Here is a 16,753-nt window from a genome sequence, read left to right as displayed (position 1 = left end):
TTCTCAAGGCACTATTCTTTGTTCAGCACATTGGAGTAAAGTCAGAAAACAAATTCCTAGAGTCCACAGTGTCTGTAAATCTCCCTTGGGTTCCCAAAATATGTTTGAGTTGCTACATCAAATAAATATTAACCTCAGGAAGAAATGTCTTTATTGCTCTTACTGGTCTCTACTTATACCATTTGATATGATACTGGCAAGAGCAATGAACTTAATCAAAAATAGTAGAGCTGTTCTGTACAAAGACTGGGAAGGCAGAGCATTTTGCCTGTAAGTAGCTGCCATGTGAATTTATAATTAACCATCTGACTGAGAATTATGTTTTGTTTTACAACTTCAGAGTATCCAGAGTTCAGAGTTTAACTGAAAAAGCTGAATTCTACCCCATAACTAATGAACCTCACATATTACACAGCTATGAAAGGCACTTTATCCCAAAAGGTACTTTGTAAAATAGATACAGTATTGCTAGCCAGAAACTATAGAGGCCCCCTGACATCCTAATCTTTGCAAGACAATTTTGTCCACATGAGTTCCTGATATCTTAAATGCCTGCAGTCAATAGTTGCCAGAGAGAGCTGGTTAGAAGCTTCAACTCCCCGAAGAGTTGTGAACTTGCTAGAAACAACTTATTTTAAATCTGCACAAGTTGGCAGCTGTCCTCCTCTGTTAATAAAGGAGTCCACAATACAAGAAGACCATTAAGAGAACAGACCCCAGCTGTAACTGCAATGAGAACAGGCATTAGAAGCAAGCCTAGGAACTGATCCAAGTTCTGACTCAATGATTTTTTTTGTTACTATTTTAGAGACAGGATTGATTGAGAATGATTTAATATGTCATCACGAAAGCATAACCAAGAGATTATTGCTTCTTCCAAATTATGTCTTAGCCTTGAAATTGCATCCCTCCCACCATAAACAATTTTTTTCTTACCTTGAAGGGGGAAGGATTAGCAACAGTCAAGTAGCACCTCATACTACAAAAGGTACGGGGAGTAACTGCCAATAGCCTGGCACTGCGAGGACCTCACACTCACCTGGCAGAGGTGAGCTCTGACCTGTCTCCATCTTGCACGTCTGCCAGTGCTGCCTCTCAAAATATGGCAGCAGTAGTTGTGTCATTTTTGCCTGTGTCAGTGCTAACTTATGAGATCAGCTGGGCTTCTCCAACAGGAGACCCACACTGTCCATTACTCTGTGCAGACTATTACTCTCAAGAACAAACACGTTACCTGACACTTGTGCCTAGAATGCTGCTGAAATAATTGAAGAAATACTTCATGATCTGGCTGGCAGTGGTAGTGCAGCCTACTAAAGCTTTCAACTTAGGAGATACATCATTTTACTTCAGTGCTAACATAATAATCAAGAACAATACTTTAACTGCTTGACTCATTTTATTTTTATCCCCTTGGCTGCATTTGAGTTTTACAGTGGTTTCTTAAAGATCATTCATTCTTGTAGACCTCTAGGAGGTAACAGACAAGATTGAAGCAATTGTACATATAAAATTACTTATGTTTACAAATTTTTGGCAATCATAATAACCCGTTTTATCCTATTGCCATTGCCCCAATCATTGAAAAAGAGAGTGTACAATAATTTACATCTGAAGTATTTCAAAGTGCTTGATAGTGATTTTCCAATAATTATTTACAAGTGGCCTATAGACATATGTACAGGTGTTACAAGTTGTGGCTGGAATATGGCTTTCTATGGAAAGTGCTTTATATTTGGTCAGTGATGTTACTGACCAACCAACCCAAGGGTTACTGATAAAACTGTAACCACTAACAGCTGAATTGTTGTGGACAGGTATTTACAGAGTTGTTAAGCTGTAGAAAATAACTATTTACACAAGTGTTCCATAAATACAGAAAGTATCTTCTTTCTTCCAAGAATGGAGGAAGTCCTTCAGCCACAAACCTGGTTACTATCCCCAAAGAGTGTAAGACACAAGTAAACTGAAAGTGATTGCTGATCCACTGCTCACGCCATATCATCATCTGTGCTGACAACAGATATCTGTAAAAAAAGTAAGTACAAGTTAGCTACAGTTGCACTAATAAAAGACAAAGCAACACACATCATTGCTAGTTCTGCAGGCTAGTGACCACATTCAGCAGACTACTCCATCCTAGGTACAGACACTAGTTACCTACCAGAACTTTAACCTTAATTATAGGGTAAAGTTGTCAGTTGGTTCAACGCAGTAGTGTTGCAGCCAGAAGCTTTCAAAAGCAGTGACCTCTCCTAAATTCAATTCAGGTGCCATTTGGCAGTCTTTCTACTCCAATTATTAACCTGGATAAACCTCAGACATAATAGGTTTACTTACTGCAGGGTAGGTATGTCCTACTGAACCACTGTGTCTTCCAATATCAATTGTGAGGTCCTCTTCTGTGGTTTTCAGGTAAACTGGATTATCAAAATTCATGCTTTTCATGTTCTTGTGCTGCCAGTTACGCCACATGAAGTAGCCAGCTACTGCAGCCATCATCAGCAATACTGCAAGGGATAGAGAGATTGCGAACATGGAGTAGAGTCAGGTCAAGCTCCTAAGAGTGGCTTGTCCCACAATATGGTGTCCAAAAAGCTAGTAAATGCTCTACTCACCAGCAGGAAGAATGATCCAAGCTGCTGATGTTCTTCCAGCTGCAGTTACTTCAGAGGTTGTACCACTAGTGTTGAACGCTGCATGAGAATTTGACGCAGTGAGCTTGCGTACTGACAGGCTGGCAGATTGTCATATGCAAGCATTTCCCAAACCCAGAAGCTCCTACTTGATTAGCTTCTCTGCTAGAACAGCCTAACATGCTTCATCCTGTATTAGTTGGAAGTTTCTTTATTGTTTGCCTTTACTGAGCACTCCTGGGATTTCATGGAACCTACAGATTCCACACTGTCCTATGTGAACTAAATCTGTTTAACACATGCTCCAGATGCTACACTACACAAGCGATCTGGCCTGCGCTCTCTACTTGCATGCAAAGGAAAAAGCTTCCATGTGGGCTAGTTGGTCAGTTTGCATTTAATTTCTCTAATGTTTAGCAGTGTGAGTTATTGGGACCAGTACCTCCAGGAACTAGTCCAACAGTTGGAGATTTTTCTGTTGTGCTGGTATCTTTAGCCTCAGTGTAAGCCACAGTTGTTCCAGTACCTGAAACTAATTATAGATCAAGAACTAATTATAGATCAGTTAATCCTGAAGTTCTGCAATGGCTTTGCTATGAGAGCCATGGTAGTGAAGGTTCAGCAGATGGCAAAAATGATCATGCAGGTTGTTAGCTTCACTGGGAACACTGACTTTAACTATTTCACTAGCACACCCTCAGCAGAGAGTTCTTGATGAAAAGTAGTTCCAAGAACAAGGCCAGGCAGTTAATCAGGAATGAACTGCAGGAATTTAAAGTCACAACAGTCACAAGCCATCCCATCCTTCGCATTCAGGTTTTCTGAATAAGATTTTAGTTTTACAAGTTTACTGATTAGGTACAGCCTTTGATACCCATAGCAACCTTTTAGAGCAGCCAAGGGAGGCCAGCATCCTTGCATTTAGCAGTCTGTGGCAGTCAGAATCAATATGCAATACAGTCAGTGGCACCTTGGAGTTTCTAGTTCCACTCCACAGGACAAAGCAAGCCTGCTGCATAGTCAGTAGTGACAACTTCAGTACAGCAGCATGCTCAAAGGGAGGTACAAGCTTCCTCGGGCAGCAGCATTAGCCAATCACCTTTTGATCTGTGTATTTATAGGTACAGCCATGTTAGTTTATACCCCTGTTTTGTAAGAGGCTGAGTATGCTTTGTCCTTGTGCTTGCTGTCTGCAGAAAGCCATGGAGGTACAAGATCCTGTTGCAAATGATGATGATGACGCAGAAGCAAAGCATGGACTTTGAACAGCACCTACAGACTCTAAGGGCCACATTAAAGCATAAGGACCTCCCCTCCAGGATTAATTACATCAGATTAATTTTAGCAAAGCTGTAGCCTATAGTGGTGTATTTCCTTCCCCCTAATGGTTCAATACTCTCATACTCTTTCCCCATTCATCCTGGGAATGATCTCAGTTGTGTTACAGTACCTGTACATCTCAGACCATCCTCCTGTAAGAAGTACCCAGCTGGACATGCACAGGTGTACTTTGGAGAATGTTCATTTATCTGAGGAGCAGGCAGGCACAGGTACCTACAACCTCCATTTGCCATGTGCTCTTCACACCAGTTCCTACCTGTTGGTACAGCAATTCAGGAGTAAACAAGAGTGAGCCTTCATGCTCCAGGTGTTCTGCTGAAGTATTTGCTCAGTAATTGTTTTAGTAAAATTACATGTCTCAGCTGGTTATAGATTTATATCTGCTCTGCCCCAGAAGGAGCAATTGCAACTAGACCTCTCAACCCCCATGGGGCTGCCTATATTAGAAGCTCCAAGAGCAGGAGTAGGAATGGACAGCTGTACAGTGAAGGGATAACATTTGCCACCGTCCAGGCAGGGCAGGCTTCTTACAAGTATGCACTCACTTAACTATAAACTGTATTGAAATTACCTGAAGGCTGAACAAGTTCATGATACACAATGATGTCCTGTGCATCATTGAGGTTGTTCACAAGGGTAACCAAATCTGTTCCAGTAAATTTGTTGGCACCATAGACTGCCTCATTCTCTCCGTCAATCCAGTACACACGGTCCTAGAAGACAATGCCATGGCATCCCATTACCTCCATGGTGCTATCAGCCCCATACCAGCAAGAAGAGGATCTTTGACAATGACTATAGGAAGTCATTCTTACCTCAAAAATGGTTAGAGCAAGAGGATGAGGAAGGAACATATGTGACTTCAGCACAATTCTACGATCCTGGCCATTTAAGTCCACACTTGACACCATGTGTAGTTTGGAATCAAGCCAGTACAGGCGGCTTTTTACAAGATCTAGGAGGGGGAAAACACCAATGCATTTAGTGTCCACATGGAGGAAACCTCCAAAGCTCGCTGCAAGAATTGAAACACGCACAGGTTTGAGAATGGTGGCAGTGTTGCCCTAGTTTCTTACCATTCCAGCATACAGAGGGCTGCTGCAGTGATGCCTATGTGGCCTGTGCCTCAACTATAATATACAGCAGTTCAGGAAAAGTTACTATTTCAGTATCTGAGAAGTGTTGATGCCTGTTGCAGTGTCTTCAGGCATACAAAAGCTTCCCTTTCTCAGAAGCTGAAAATACTTCTCTGAAGAATGACCTTGGCTTTTGTAGCAAAAAAAATTGCTTAAGCTCCAGAATACCTCTGGCAGAGACAAGTTCAACATACCTAGAGCAATTCCATTAGGCCATTGGATTTCTGTTGTCACAAGCTGCTGTCTGTCAAATCCATTCATTCCTGCTTTTTCAATTTTTGCTGGCTCACCCCAGTCTGACCAGTACATAAAGCTGTGAAGCAGAATTTATGTTGTATGATGCACTATAGTACTGTGTAGTATCACTCTTTATTATGACCAATAACTAACAAAGGCTACCTAAGTCAGTTATCAGAACACGTAGCTGGTAGGTGTACTCTTTTAAAAGAGCTTGGACAAATACTCACCCAGAAATAGGATCTACAGCAATAGAAGCTGGCTCTCTCAGCTCAGAGAGAAACAAAACCTTTCTTTTTGTGCCATCTAGGCTAGCCACTGAAATGGTCTTTGCAGCTGAGTCTGACCAGTAGATGTTCTTATAAACCCAGTCAACGGCAATTCCTGCAGGGCTGTGTATGTTGTCCAGGATTCTGATGTGTGTCCCAACTTTATCACGGGTATCAATAGAGGCACTGGAAGACAAGAATTACTTGCTTTCAACCACTTCCACTGCAGATACTATCCCTTGGCACACCTCAGCAAATACTGCGCAAGATTTCAGAAGAAGATGCATGTGGGACTTTCCACAGAGTGCCTTTTGTACAAATGTAGCAGCAGTTACTAGGAAGTGCAACAGGCATACACATCGGTAGCTATGGGAGCTTGCATCAACTGTACTTTGTCTTTAGGACACCAGGAATCTAGTTTTCTTTACCAGAGACTAGAGAAATAGGTCTTACTTGGGTAAAACCATGGGATGGTTTAGGGAAGTACACTAGGTTCAGAAGCTAAGCCCATTTACCTGAAGATTGCTTTCTGGCTGAAGTCTGCCCAGTAAAGTTTTTGCTCAGCAATATCAGCATCTAGAGCTATAGAGTTTCTTAGCTGCTCTACAAGCTGAATATATTCTTTTCTCTCAAGGCCAATCTTCCTTATGTCCCGGCGGTTGGTGAAAATTAGACTTGGTTCTTTCCCTGTAAAAAGAGTTTGTTATCTATACTTCTGGATATTCAGTCACATGCTTTTCTTTTACAGAAAGTTTTAAGAGTCATCATATTTAGCATTTGCCATTCCACACTTGCTAGCAGATGCTGACAGAGGTCTTGGCTGTACCATACCTCATCCTTTTCTCCCTCCACAACTTGATAGGGAGGATCCTCCTGCCCAGGGAGCAGACACAAGCAGTTTATGTCAGGCAGCTTTAAGTACTGTATCATGGCATCATTTGAAGTGTTAGTAGTGGCCAGTAACACCATAATAGCTAGTGTAAAAACCACAGTAGTATAAACAGTGCATCATTTGCTGGCTCATTTTAAAATGGGGATATGAAAGTCATGTCAACACTCACCAACTGCCTTGCACACCCCAGTAGCAAGATCCATCTGATAGCCACGGCTACATTCACATTTGTAGCCCCCTTTCAGGTTGATACAGATCTGACTACATATACCAGGGTTCTGACATTCATCAATATCTGTAAAAACAAAAATTTAATTTATGCTCACTTCCAGTATCACCAGTAGAGGCCATGTCAAACTACTAGACACGTACCTCCACAGGTTCTCCTGTCCAGAAGCTCAAACCCAGCTGGACAGTCACATTCATAGCCAATAATGAGATCTCTGCAGATATGAGAGCATCCGCCATTGTTCACCAGACATTCATTGATGTCTAGAAGAGAGAATTGGCCACTTCTGAGAAGGCATTCTTGTTTAGTTTTATAGTCTTAGCCATGGAGCACTTTTCCAGGTACACATCCACTTTCTAACAAAGCCTGTCACATCTGATAAACTGTTCCGGCACTCAAAGTCACATACAAGAGAACCCCCCCAAATTCATGTTCACTCAGCTACCAGCACTTTCTCTGTGTTACAAGCAGGCAGCAATAAAGATTGAGGTTCCTGAAGTTTCAGTGTTTCTAATGCATTCAAGTGCTTTCCTGACTACAAAGAAATCATCCTATCAGCCAGTTTGGCTATGATAAAACTAGCCTATTAACTAGGTTGGTCTCAGTTGTAAATTTGCCACCAAGGAGTGCCAATGGGCATTCCAGCTGACATCTGACAACTCAGAGGCTGTATCTAAGCATATCTAGTAATCAGCATTGTGCAAAGAGTTTATTCACTTACTACACTCCTTGAGGGGCTCATCACTCCAGTCCTTGCAGTCTCTCTGCTGGTTACACACTTTATTGATATCTATGCATTCTCCACTCTTGCACTTGAATTTGCCAGGTCCAGAGCACTGAATAACTGACATAAAGAAGATTGTGAGGGTGACTCCCAACTTCAACAGATATTCTGCAAAGACTTTATTCTTGCTCAGTTCCACACTTACCATTGTTACAATTTGCTTCATCTGTGCCATCCAGACAATCTCTCACACCATTGCACTGCCTAGTCCCATGGATGCAGTTCCCATCTTCACATCTGAATTGGTCTGGTCTGCAGGTCCGAGAAGCTGAGGACACAGTCATTACAGACTTTTACTCCTGAGGTTTACTGAAGCAAAGGAAATAAAAGAGGAGTCAAGCAGTACCTCCTAGAGAAGGACCAAGTGAACTTACGGCAGTTGATTTCATCACTTCCATCCTTGCAGTCAGGATCTCCATCACAGCGCCACTTTTTGTGGATACATTCACCTGAGCCACACTGCACCTCACTGGCAGAGCACTTCACAGAAGGTGCAGGCTGGCGGCCACATTGCTCTAGAGACTCATCTGAGCGGTCAGAGCAGTCAGCATCATCATCACACACCCAGCTGAGGGGAATGCAAGTCGAGCTCTTGCACTGGAACTCATGAACTCCACAGGTAGGAGGTGCACACTCCAGCTCATCACTCCCATCACTGCAGTCATCTTGACCATTGCAGACAAAGCTCTTGGAAATACATTGCCCACTGCTGCATGTGAAGTCTGCTGGACTGCAAGTCACATTGCCTGGGGTAATGGGAGTAAGAGAGATTAGTACATTGTCACAAGAAGGCTGACTTTTGTGTGAAGATATTTTGTTTTTCAGCTGCTAGCTGACACAATATCAGCATCCTGTACAAGGCAATAGGGAAGCCCAAACAACCACCTACAGGACACTTGAGTTCCACAGACCATCCTCATTGCCTTTGGACATTGTAAGTGATAGGCATCAGATTTGAATTCCTGAGTGAAAATAACCTTTTGAAGTAGCTAGGCCGTCCTGCACTTCAGATTGCAGGTCTTTCAGAAAACAGGGTCTAACACTGTGAACTAAAGACAGAAGGTAAAAGAAATGCTAACTCAACAGACTGAGATTAAGGTAGTCTGATGTATGTACTGTAATTTGAAATTAAAGTGTTTTGTGCTGGTCCCCAGGACAGCAGTGCCCTATTTGCTTGGACCAGTAGGGATGACAGACCAAGGTCTTGCCTGAGTTGATCCTGTGGTTAAGCACACCCATGCAATTTATGTCAGTACAAATTATGCTGGTTTAATAGCAATGTAGCTCATAGCTCAGTGTGCCTAGGCTCATAGTTTTATCAGCTTCTTTAGAAACACTGCCTGTAGATTTACTTGTAGATTAAGGCATTAGTTTGTTGAGTAAGATGGCAACTCCACAGACACACAGCAAAATTCTGGAGATCTGTGTCTCATTAGGCCATCCACGTAAGGTGGTTCTGATGGAAGCCAGCCCTGTGCCTTTGGTTACAGCAAGTATGTCTCAGAACACCTCAGAAAACTCAAATGTACGCAAATTCTTTTGAATAAGCCAGGAATGCTGGCTTTAATGCTGCAATGGCAGCTTTACTTGCAAACTAGCCTGAAGTTCCATCCCCACTGCCCCAGCCACCCAAACATCAGAAATCCAGCTCCACAGATATTTCAGGATAGGACTATAAGGTAGATTAGCTATGCTCTTTGCTAAAAGTTGCTGCTACACTTTTAGGAAACAATTTGTTAATGTAAGCAGCAATTTCAGGAATTCTCAACAAGTTCTGACAGTTGGCTTGCCAAGTGACTAAACATACCTTTGGCTGCTGCCAAAATTAGCAGAGAAAAAAAGACACACATTAAAAAGCTTACATTATTGTAGCTCTTAATTTAGCAGGAGAGAGAATTGTTACAAAAAGTTTGCTTTAAGTAGCTGCAAAACAAGACTAATGTAGGAGAGATATTGACACTATCAAAAATTTATCTTCCCAGATGTACTGCCCAGGTAGCTCCTTTCCAGACAAGTCAATTTCAAATAGAGTTATGCAATCGCCATTTCTCTCCTTACCACAATTCTGTTCATCTTCTTCACTGTCACAGTCTTTTTCACCATCACATTTCCAGGACACTGGGATACACTGAGTTGACTGAGGACCACAGCTGATTTCATTTACCCGGCATGTTCTTGTGTCTATTGAAAAAAAATTTTAGTTCAATCTAGGAGCCACTTGGGTATCAGCATTTGTGCTGAAAATTGAGACTGAAAGGCTTCAGATCTGGACAAAGTTGCAATTATTTAGATGCCAACATCTGTATAAATTGATGGAAAAGGCTATACTATTCTGTAATGTTCAGTTTAAAAAAGATGTTTCTAATTCCTAAGAAATTAATATTTTAAGGGTACCTTTGTAGCCGTAGCTTTGTGACTACATGCTCATTACACTGTAGCAGCTTGAGCTACAACAAGTGGTAGTGGGGAGGAGTAATGCCAAAGTGCACTAGGACTTGGGCTGAAATCTTCCACACTGTGGATCGTACTGATACAGGAAAATGACACTTTCTATACTATAGATCTATACTGCTTGATGAGTCATGATACTTCAGACCAGAGCGTTAATACTGAGACCTCACAGCCAAGGCTCTGCACTGCTGCCTCCCACACCCAACAGGCAGTCAGATACGCAGTCCCTACATTAGCTCTGTAGTACTGGGGCTGCACTTGCAAAGCAGCTGCCTTGGAGAACAGCAATCAGTTGGCGGACAAGCCACAGTGACAGGCCTATCATGTTCTCCTTGCTGCTTCTGACTGTGGGGAAAGCCTGGTACTTGCTATCTCTTACCAGCGCAAGTGCAAGAGTGCCCACTCAGTTCTGCATCTTTTTAAGCAGTGAAAAGTCTCCTCAAGACCTTGACAAGGCCAAGCACTTAGGAAGGTGCTCCCCAAGACAAGTTCATCCCTGCTTCAGGAGGAGAGCCAGACTGCAAGCAGGCAGGAAGTCAAAATGCTCCTCCCCAGAGGCCTGGCTACACCACCACGCCAGGTTCACTTACGGCACAGCTCGGAACTCTCATCAGACCCATCCTCACAGTCGGGATCCCCGTCACACTGCCACCTGTTAGGCACACATTGACCACTGAGGCACACAAAGTCAGATTCGGCACACGTCTTCTTCACTGCAAGGGAGAAAAAACCACTTGTTTAGGTACCAGAGCTTAGCTTATTTATTGGTAACAGGGATCAGCTTTGCTGCCCTAGAAAGTTATTCAATATCCTTGGTTTGTGGATGCCTGGTGTTGCCCCCCACCAACCCAGTAAACAGTGCTGTTGACCACTTCCTACAGAGTAGGAAGGGGTCAAATATTTCTCTGTGTACAGAGAAGCACTTATATTCATCTAATCAGGCACTGAAGGACCATTATTGCTAAGGAGACTAAGCAGGTTAGTTTATATTAGCTGCTGCTTTGAACAGACCTAAGTTAAAATAAGGTCTGCTGATACTAATATTTAGGTTTTGAACTCTGAGTTTATAGTCAAGGCATTTGATTTGTCATTACAGAAGCATGGTACTATGTAACTCTAGGGTAATAGTTTAGGTCTGCCTGAGGAGACTGGCAGTTCAACCACACCAGTGATGGATATAGAGTATGCTTTGCCTGGTCTCCAAGTAAATCTAGTCATCTATCTTGGCTTCTATGCCTGCTTAAAGCAAAGGTTGGCAGCCAAAGCTAGACTTAATGTTTATAGGAAACACAGCAGAATTACTTCCACATATAAAACAGGGCTTTTAGCCACGGAATAGCCAACAGCAGAGTGCTAATAGCAAACATTTTCTATTATGTATTCAAGAAACAACTGAGAACAGGCTTATATTCTGTTCCTGTCAGTCATCACTCTCACAAGTGAAGAATTTTGGTCACAAGCTTTGTCTCAGTTGCCAATTTCAGGAGAGTTAGATAACACTCAGGAAAATTCAATTGCCTCAGATGGGTACAAGGAATCAATAGTGATTATTCTAAGAAATTTGTCCTTGTGTTCAGATGGCCTGAAGGAAAGTATCTCTCCAGCTATCTACTGTTAAGTCCCCACTTCCAACTAGCAAGTACTACTACAGAGGTATTATTTTGATTACTTACCACAAGCACTCTCATCACTGCCATCTGAACAGTCTTCATCACCATCACATTTCCAGATTTGAGGAATACAGCGTCCATTACCACATGCAAACTGGGATTCTTCACATTTTGTTCTTGCACCTTCAAAGAAAAAAAACCTACACCTCAATACTGCTAAGCAATGCTATGCTGTCTTTTTTACCACCTCCCTAAAACCTTCTGATTTTTATAGATTCCCACAAAGCAATACCTTCTTGCTTTCCCCACAGATCAAGAAACTACCCAGCCTAATCAAGAGCATAACATCAACACAAAACCAGATATGAGCTCCAAATTTCTGCAATCATCTTATTAGATTATGAAAGTAAAGCCAAAAGCTTTCCTTCACAGTGCAAGAAAGTTTAAGCACCATAGCCATTCACCTGCCAAACAGCAGCAAACAGTCTCAGTGTTATTCTCACTCAGTTTTCCTCTTCAAGGCAAAGTCAAGCTTACAAAAATGCGTGCCCAAAATTACTTTTGCTGCCTCGCACCTAGCATCACATTCTCAAAACTCTTCTAACTTTAAGCAAATTGGGTTTAAATTTGATTAATGTCAAGCCAGATTAGCATTTCAATGCTCTGCTGCTAACACATTACAGCAGAATCCCCAAGACATCTGTAAAGGTAGCTTAGATAACTGCTTTGTAGCTGAGCAAGTTTTCATGCTTTATGTTACCCGTCAAAAAGTGGCATCCAGAGACATTCCTTGGTACACATTAAAAGAAGTGTGATGCTAAAAGAGCAAGGTAATTCATCACTTCCTTCTGGAATGAAGTCCATTGTCTCACAACTGGAAAATCTTGGTTTGCTAGCATGTTTGAGTAAGGTACTGCTTTCTGCAAGATCCTTAGAGTGCATTTTCCAGTGTATCTTCAGCTCTACAACTGTGTGACCCCATCCCTCAAGGGAATGTGCTTTGTCTTGGAAGCCCTGTTATAACTGTCACTAAAAGCAGCAGCCTGCATCTTCAGCAGCTAAGCCAGAGCTGTTCCACTTAATGCACGCAGGCAAGTGTGTAAGATAGTGCATCAGTATTGGCTGCACATGCCCAGAGCATGATGCAAGACTCCTGATCCTTCTTGGTTTATTGCATCATTTAGTGAGAGTGCTTTGTCCTGGCATTCAAAGGGCATCAAATTTTAGTAGAGTATTATTTGCTATTTTTATGTCCTCTCAGTAGGACATGCAAAATGCAGGACAGTTTCCAAGCAGAAGGAAGGTACTCAGCCATTTTACATTATACTGGCTAGCCAACAGGCATGAGGTATTCAAATACTGGACAGTACAAGCAAGAACATGAGCAATTCTATCTGCTGAATGTCTCAAGTAAATCCATGAGCAAGGATGTGAAAAAGCACCTTACTGAGTTCTGCTAATGTTTTAGTAGCATTGTGGGGGGAGTAGAGCAGTAACCCAGTCGTAAGAACAAAGTTAACAACTTTTTTAATGGGAACTATGTTTAAAAAGTACCAAAAATCAGAACATTAGTTATTGTGTATACTATTTCCATTCCCTTGTTTCCTTTTCTGGTTGGGAATTACAGCAGCATGTGCTTTCTAATAGCGTGGCTTTGTAAAGCTGCTACTACTACTTGGTCATGAGCTGCCAGTCAATTAGCTTGCCTTGTGCTAGACAGCACACCCAGCCACCTAAGAGTGGGAGTAGGTGCCACAATTAGAAGCTTGTTGTAAGCCTGATATCTTGCTGTCCAGCAACCTCTAAAAGAAGGTTAGAGTTGTGGGCCCTGGTGACATATTTCAGGTTTTACTGTACTACTGCATGAAATAAAAGAAACAACAACCGACTCCTGCTAGTTTCAGGACTTCCTCATCCAGGCGTTCAGAGTGAGAACAGTCAACCTTTCCCAAAATAGCATACAGAGATATTAGACTAAGCCTGCCACTAAGGAGATCCCAAAATAACTCCATGGCCCTTAGTTACTCTGTTTCAAGCTAGAACAACCAGAAAAGGATCGCTAAGGCTGCCTAGTACGTTGTGACTTACAAATGTAACACCATTTTGATCAAATGCTACAGGGAAGCTACACACATGACTAACAGAAACCAGAGCTGAGCTTGGAGCAACAGCTGTAACTTTACAATTACAATCCTAACAACAAACCGTTCCAAGAATATATCATTGCTTCTGCAGCTAATACCAAGTGAAATGTCAGAGGTACTACTTTTAGCCCACAAACAAGTAAAAAAAATCAACAAGACCTAACACCTACACAGGTGCACAAAGGTAGAGGTCAGCACCTGCTACTGCTCTGAAGATGTGTAAATGTAAAGCTTCTCTTTATGTGCTCTTCTTACAGTAGAAGCACCTTCACACATTTTCTCTTCATTGGAATATATCTTAGGCTGAAAAATGTTGATAACAGTAACATCAGAGCCTGTGCCTGCTAACACATATTGTTTTACAGTTCCCCAGATAACTACTTACTAGAAGCAGCAATGGGTGTAGGGTGAAGGAGCACAGATACACTGGCTACCCAAGTTAAACTACCTTTCTCCATATCTCTGCTATCACTGTTAGTTCTCAGCCCTTAAGCAAGTTGCCAGATTACTTGTCTGGGCAGCTTCAAACATGTGACACTTGTGTACTGTCATCTGACACCAAGTCCCAGAAAAGCTTCGACCGTGATTGGGAAACCTTGTGAGAGCTCATATAGGAACTAGCTTAGACTTTTCCCAGACCCTGGCAATTACAACTAGTAGCAGAAGAGAGCTGATGGGGCCACTAACACAAACTGAAAGAACAATCAGAATAACTTGGTTAGCTAGCCTACTAACTCCCATCACTGTGTATCTCTTGTGATGACTTCTGAGCACAGTGAAGTAGCGTTTTCAGTGCCAGCCAGCTTGATCTTTCATTCTACTACTATTTAACCATGTCTGTTGTGACCAGGCACGTGAGCAACCTACAGGACTGGGAGACAAGAGGTGACTAGCAGACATTTCTCCTCCCTCTCTTTGTATGAATTCTGGATACAACAACACGCTGACAGGGCTCTACCCAACATACCTGGTGTCTAAACAACCGCACGCAGTTATAGGAAACACTACCAAGATCAGACACTTAGGCCTACTTTAGGACAATAGTCACGAGATTTAAGAGCAATACGACAATGCAGACTTCCAACTGCCCTCCTCATACCTAGGAGAGCAGGCTGAAGCTCAGCTCCTCAGGGAAGAAAGGAGTCAGCCAATAATTATTTCCTCCACTAAAGAGTAAAATAAGCCAGTTGGATGGTCGTTTTTAAACCTCTGCCAATACGGGCAACAGCTTCTACGCCGCGAGGCAGCCCGGGAGCCGGCCACGAGCAGCGCCACTGGCGAACGCCCAGCCCCGGGAGCAGGGACCCGGGGCCGGCAGGACCCAGCCTTGCCACCAGGTGGAGACCCCTCACGGTGGTTGCTCCGGACCCTGAACTAGAGCCATGCCAACACCGCTGGATACACAAAGCCTAAGTTGCACCGCAGTTTGACAGCACCTTTAACGCCGCGAGCTTCCCAAGCGCTCCTCTTTCGCCCTCCACAATAGAGCCCCAATCCTCCCCGACCCTCTCGCGTTAGCCTCAGCCCCTCAGACCCTCCTCCTCAGTATCGATCAGGAAGGCGGGCCCCTCCCGCAGCGGGCGGGGGGCTCCCGGGGCTCGGTCGCCCCTCGCTGCTCCCGCCGCCCGGGGCCCCGGGGGGAAGGCGGCGCCTCGCCCGGCACGGGGGGCGGCGGGGCCGACGCGGCGGCAGCGCCCCCCTGTTCACCCGGGCCCGCCCCGCTCCTCCCGGGGCAGCGGGCAGGCAGTCCGAAAGAGCGGGAGAAAATAACGAGAGCAAGGCAAAACTAAAGGGCGGTGGGAGACGGCGTCGCCGCGGGGGCAGCGGCGGGAGCCGCCCCGGCGGTGCGGGCCCCAGCCCATTCCCCCGGCCCCGCACTCACCGTCGGCGGCGGCGCGCAGGCAGCCAAGGGCGAGCAGCAGCAGCAGCGCCCAGCAGCGCGGGACTCCGCTCCGCTCCGCGCCGCGCCTGCCGGCCGAGGGGCTCGGCTCTCCGCGATGCCGGTCCAGCCGCATCGCCGCGCCGGGGACGGGGTGCGCGGGCAGGCAGGCGCTGCGGGCGGGGAGCCGAGGAGCAGAGGCGGCAGCCGGAGACATACACCGGGGGAGGCCGTCCCCGCGGCGCTCTTATAGCAGCCGCCCGGCCGCCCTGCGCGCCCGCTAGTGACTCACGGCGCCGCGCCGGGCCCCGGTTGGCTCGCCAGCACCGCCCGCCCCCGCTGCCTCCTCCGCGGCACCTGCTGCCGCCGCGGCGCGCCCGCACACCGCTCGGCGCTGCTCGGCGGGGCACGGGCGGCGCGGTGAGTGGCGCTGCGGCGGCGCGGAGCGGTGAGGTGCTGCGGGCTGAGCCCCCGCGCCCCCCCGCCCGGCCCTCCTTCCGCAGGGCGGGGACGGGCGCGGTGCGACCCTGCCGCCGGAGCCTGCGCCGGGGCGGCGGAGCGCGGCACTCCCGGCGGGAGCGGGTCGGGAGGCGCGGCGGCAGCGGCCGCTTTGTTTCCCCGGCGTGTCCCCAGCGCCGCTGCCGCGGGGAGGGGGGATGCGGCTCCCCCGGTCCGGGCGTGCCGAAACCCGCGCTGCCTCCGAAGAAGCTTTTCTTCCACGCGGCGCTCCCCGCCCCATGCCCACATGCTCGCGTGTTTGTGCGGTTTCCCCCTCCCTCTGTAGCGGAACTTGATTTACAACGAAGCAGGCGCAGCTGTAGAGGAAGACAAGCGCTACTTCTGCTTAATCCGATCGAAGGATCGTAGTTAATCAGTAATTTTACAAAACGATATGTCAAAATCGTGTAATTACAAGCTTAACCTTTTATTTAAGGAGGAGAATTGGTCGTTTTATGCCACGTTTGTAGCGTTTTATGCATCCAATTACGTCTCGGTGAAATATACATAGAAAAGAAGGACTGATAAAGTGCAAAGTTGTGTTTGTATACGCGGCACCCTTCGAATTTGAAATTGTGCTTTCTAAAATACACTGATTTTTTTTTTGAAAAAGTATGTTTATAGACCTGCTAGTTCATGGTGGTACT

The 16,753-nt window shown here is 45.1% G+C and overlaps 1 protein-coding gene across 2 annotated transcripts; it reads right to left on the bottom strand.

Moving 5' to 3' along the window:
* Positions 1–1,380: 1,380 nt before the first annotated feature.
* On the bottom strand, positions 1,381–15,887 carry VLDLR (very low density lipoprotein receptor). Of its 2 annotated transcripts, XM_064735274.1 has the most exons (19): positions 15,612–15,887; positions 11,649–11,768; positions 10,566–10,688; positions 9,583–9,705; positions 7,899–8,270; positions 7,670–7,792; positions 7,462–7,584; positions 6,884–7,003; positions 6,681–6,806; positions 6,135–6,306; positions 5,581–5,805; positions 5,308–5,426; positions 4,793–4,932; positions 4,549–4,690; positions 4,087–4,233; positions 3,079–3,168; positions 2,619–2,696; positions 2,341–2,510; positions 1,844–2,027 (listed from the first exon to the last, which is right to left on the bottom strand). In XM_064735274.1, the coding sequence occupies exons 1-19, from the start codon at positions 15,823–15,825 to the stop codon at positions 1,992–1,994; spliced, it is 2,763 nt and encodes a 920-aa protein (XP_064591344.1). In that variant the 5' UTR covers positions 15,826–15,887; the 3' UTR covers positions 1,844–1,991. The 2 variants fall into 2 exon arrangements, with proteins under 2 accessions (XP_064591345.1, XP_064591344.1); XM_064735275.1 differs by lacking the exon at positions 3,079–3,168 and having other exon boundaries at positions 1,381–2,027; positions 15,612–15,883.
* Between the last annotated feature and the right edge of the window lie 866 nt (positions 15,888–16,753).

The sequence above is a fragment of the Zonotrichia leucophrys genome, chromosome Z (assembly GCF_028769735.1).
Source record: "Zonotrichia leucophrys gambelii isolate GWCS_2022_RI chromosome Z, RI_Zleu_2.0, whole genome shotgun sequence".
NCBI classification, from domain to species: domain Eukaryota; kingdom Metazoa; phylum Chordata; class Aves; order Passeriformes; family Passerellidae; genus Zonotrichia; species Zonotrichia leucophrys.
The sequence above is the reverse complement of the archived record's forward strand: the minus strand, read 5'-3'. Positions and strand labels throughout refer to the sequence as shown.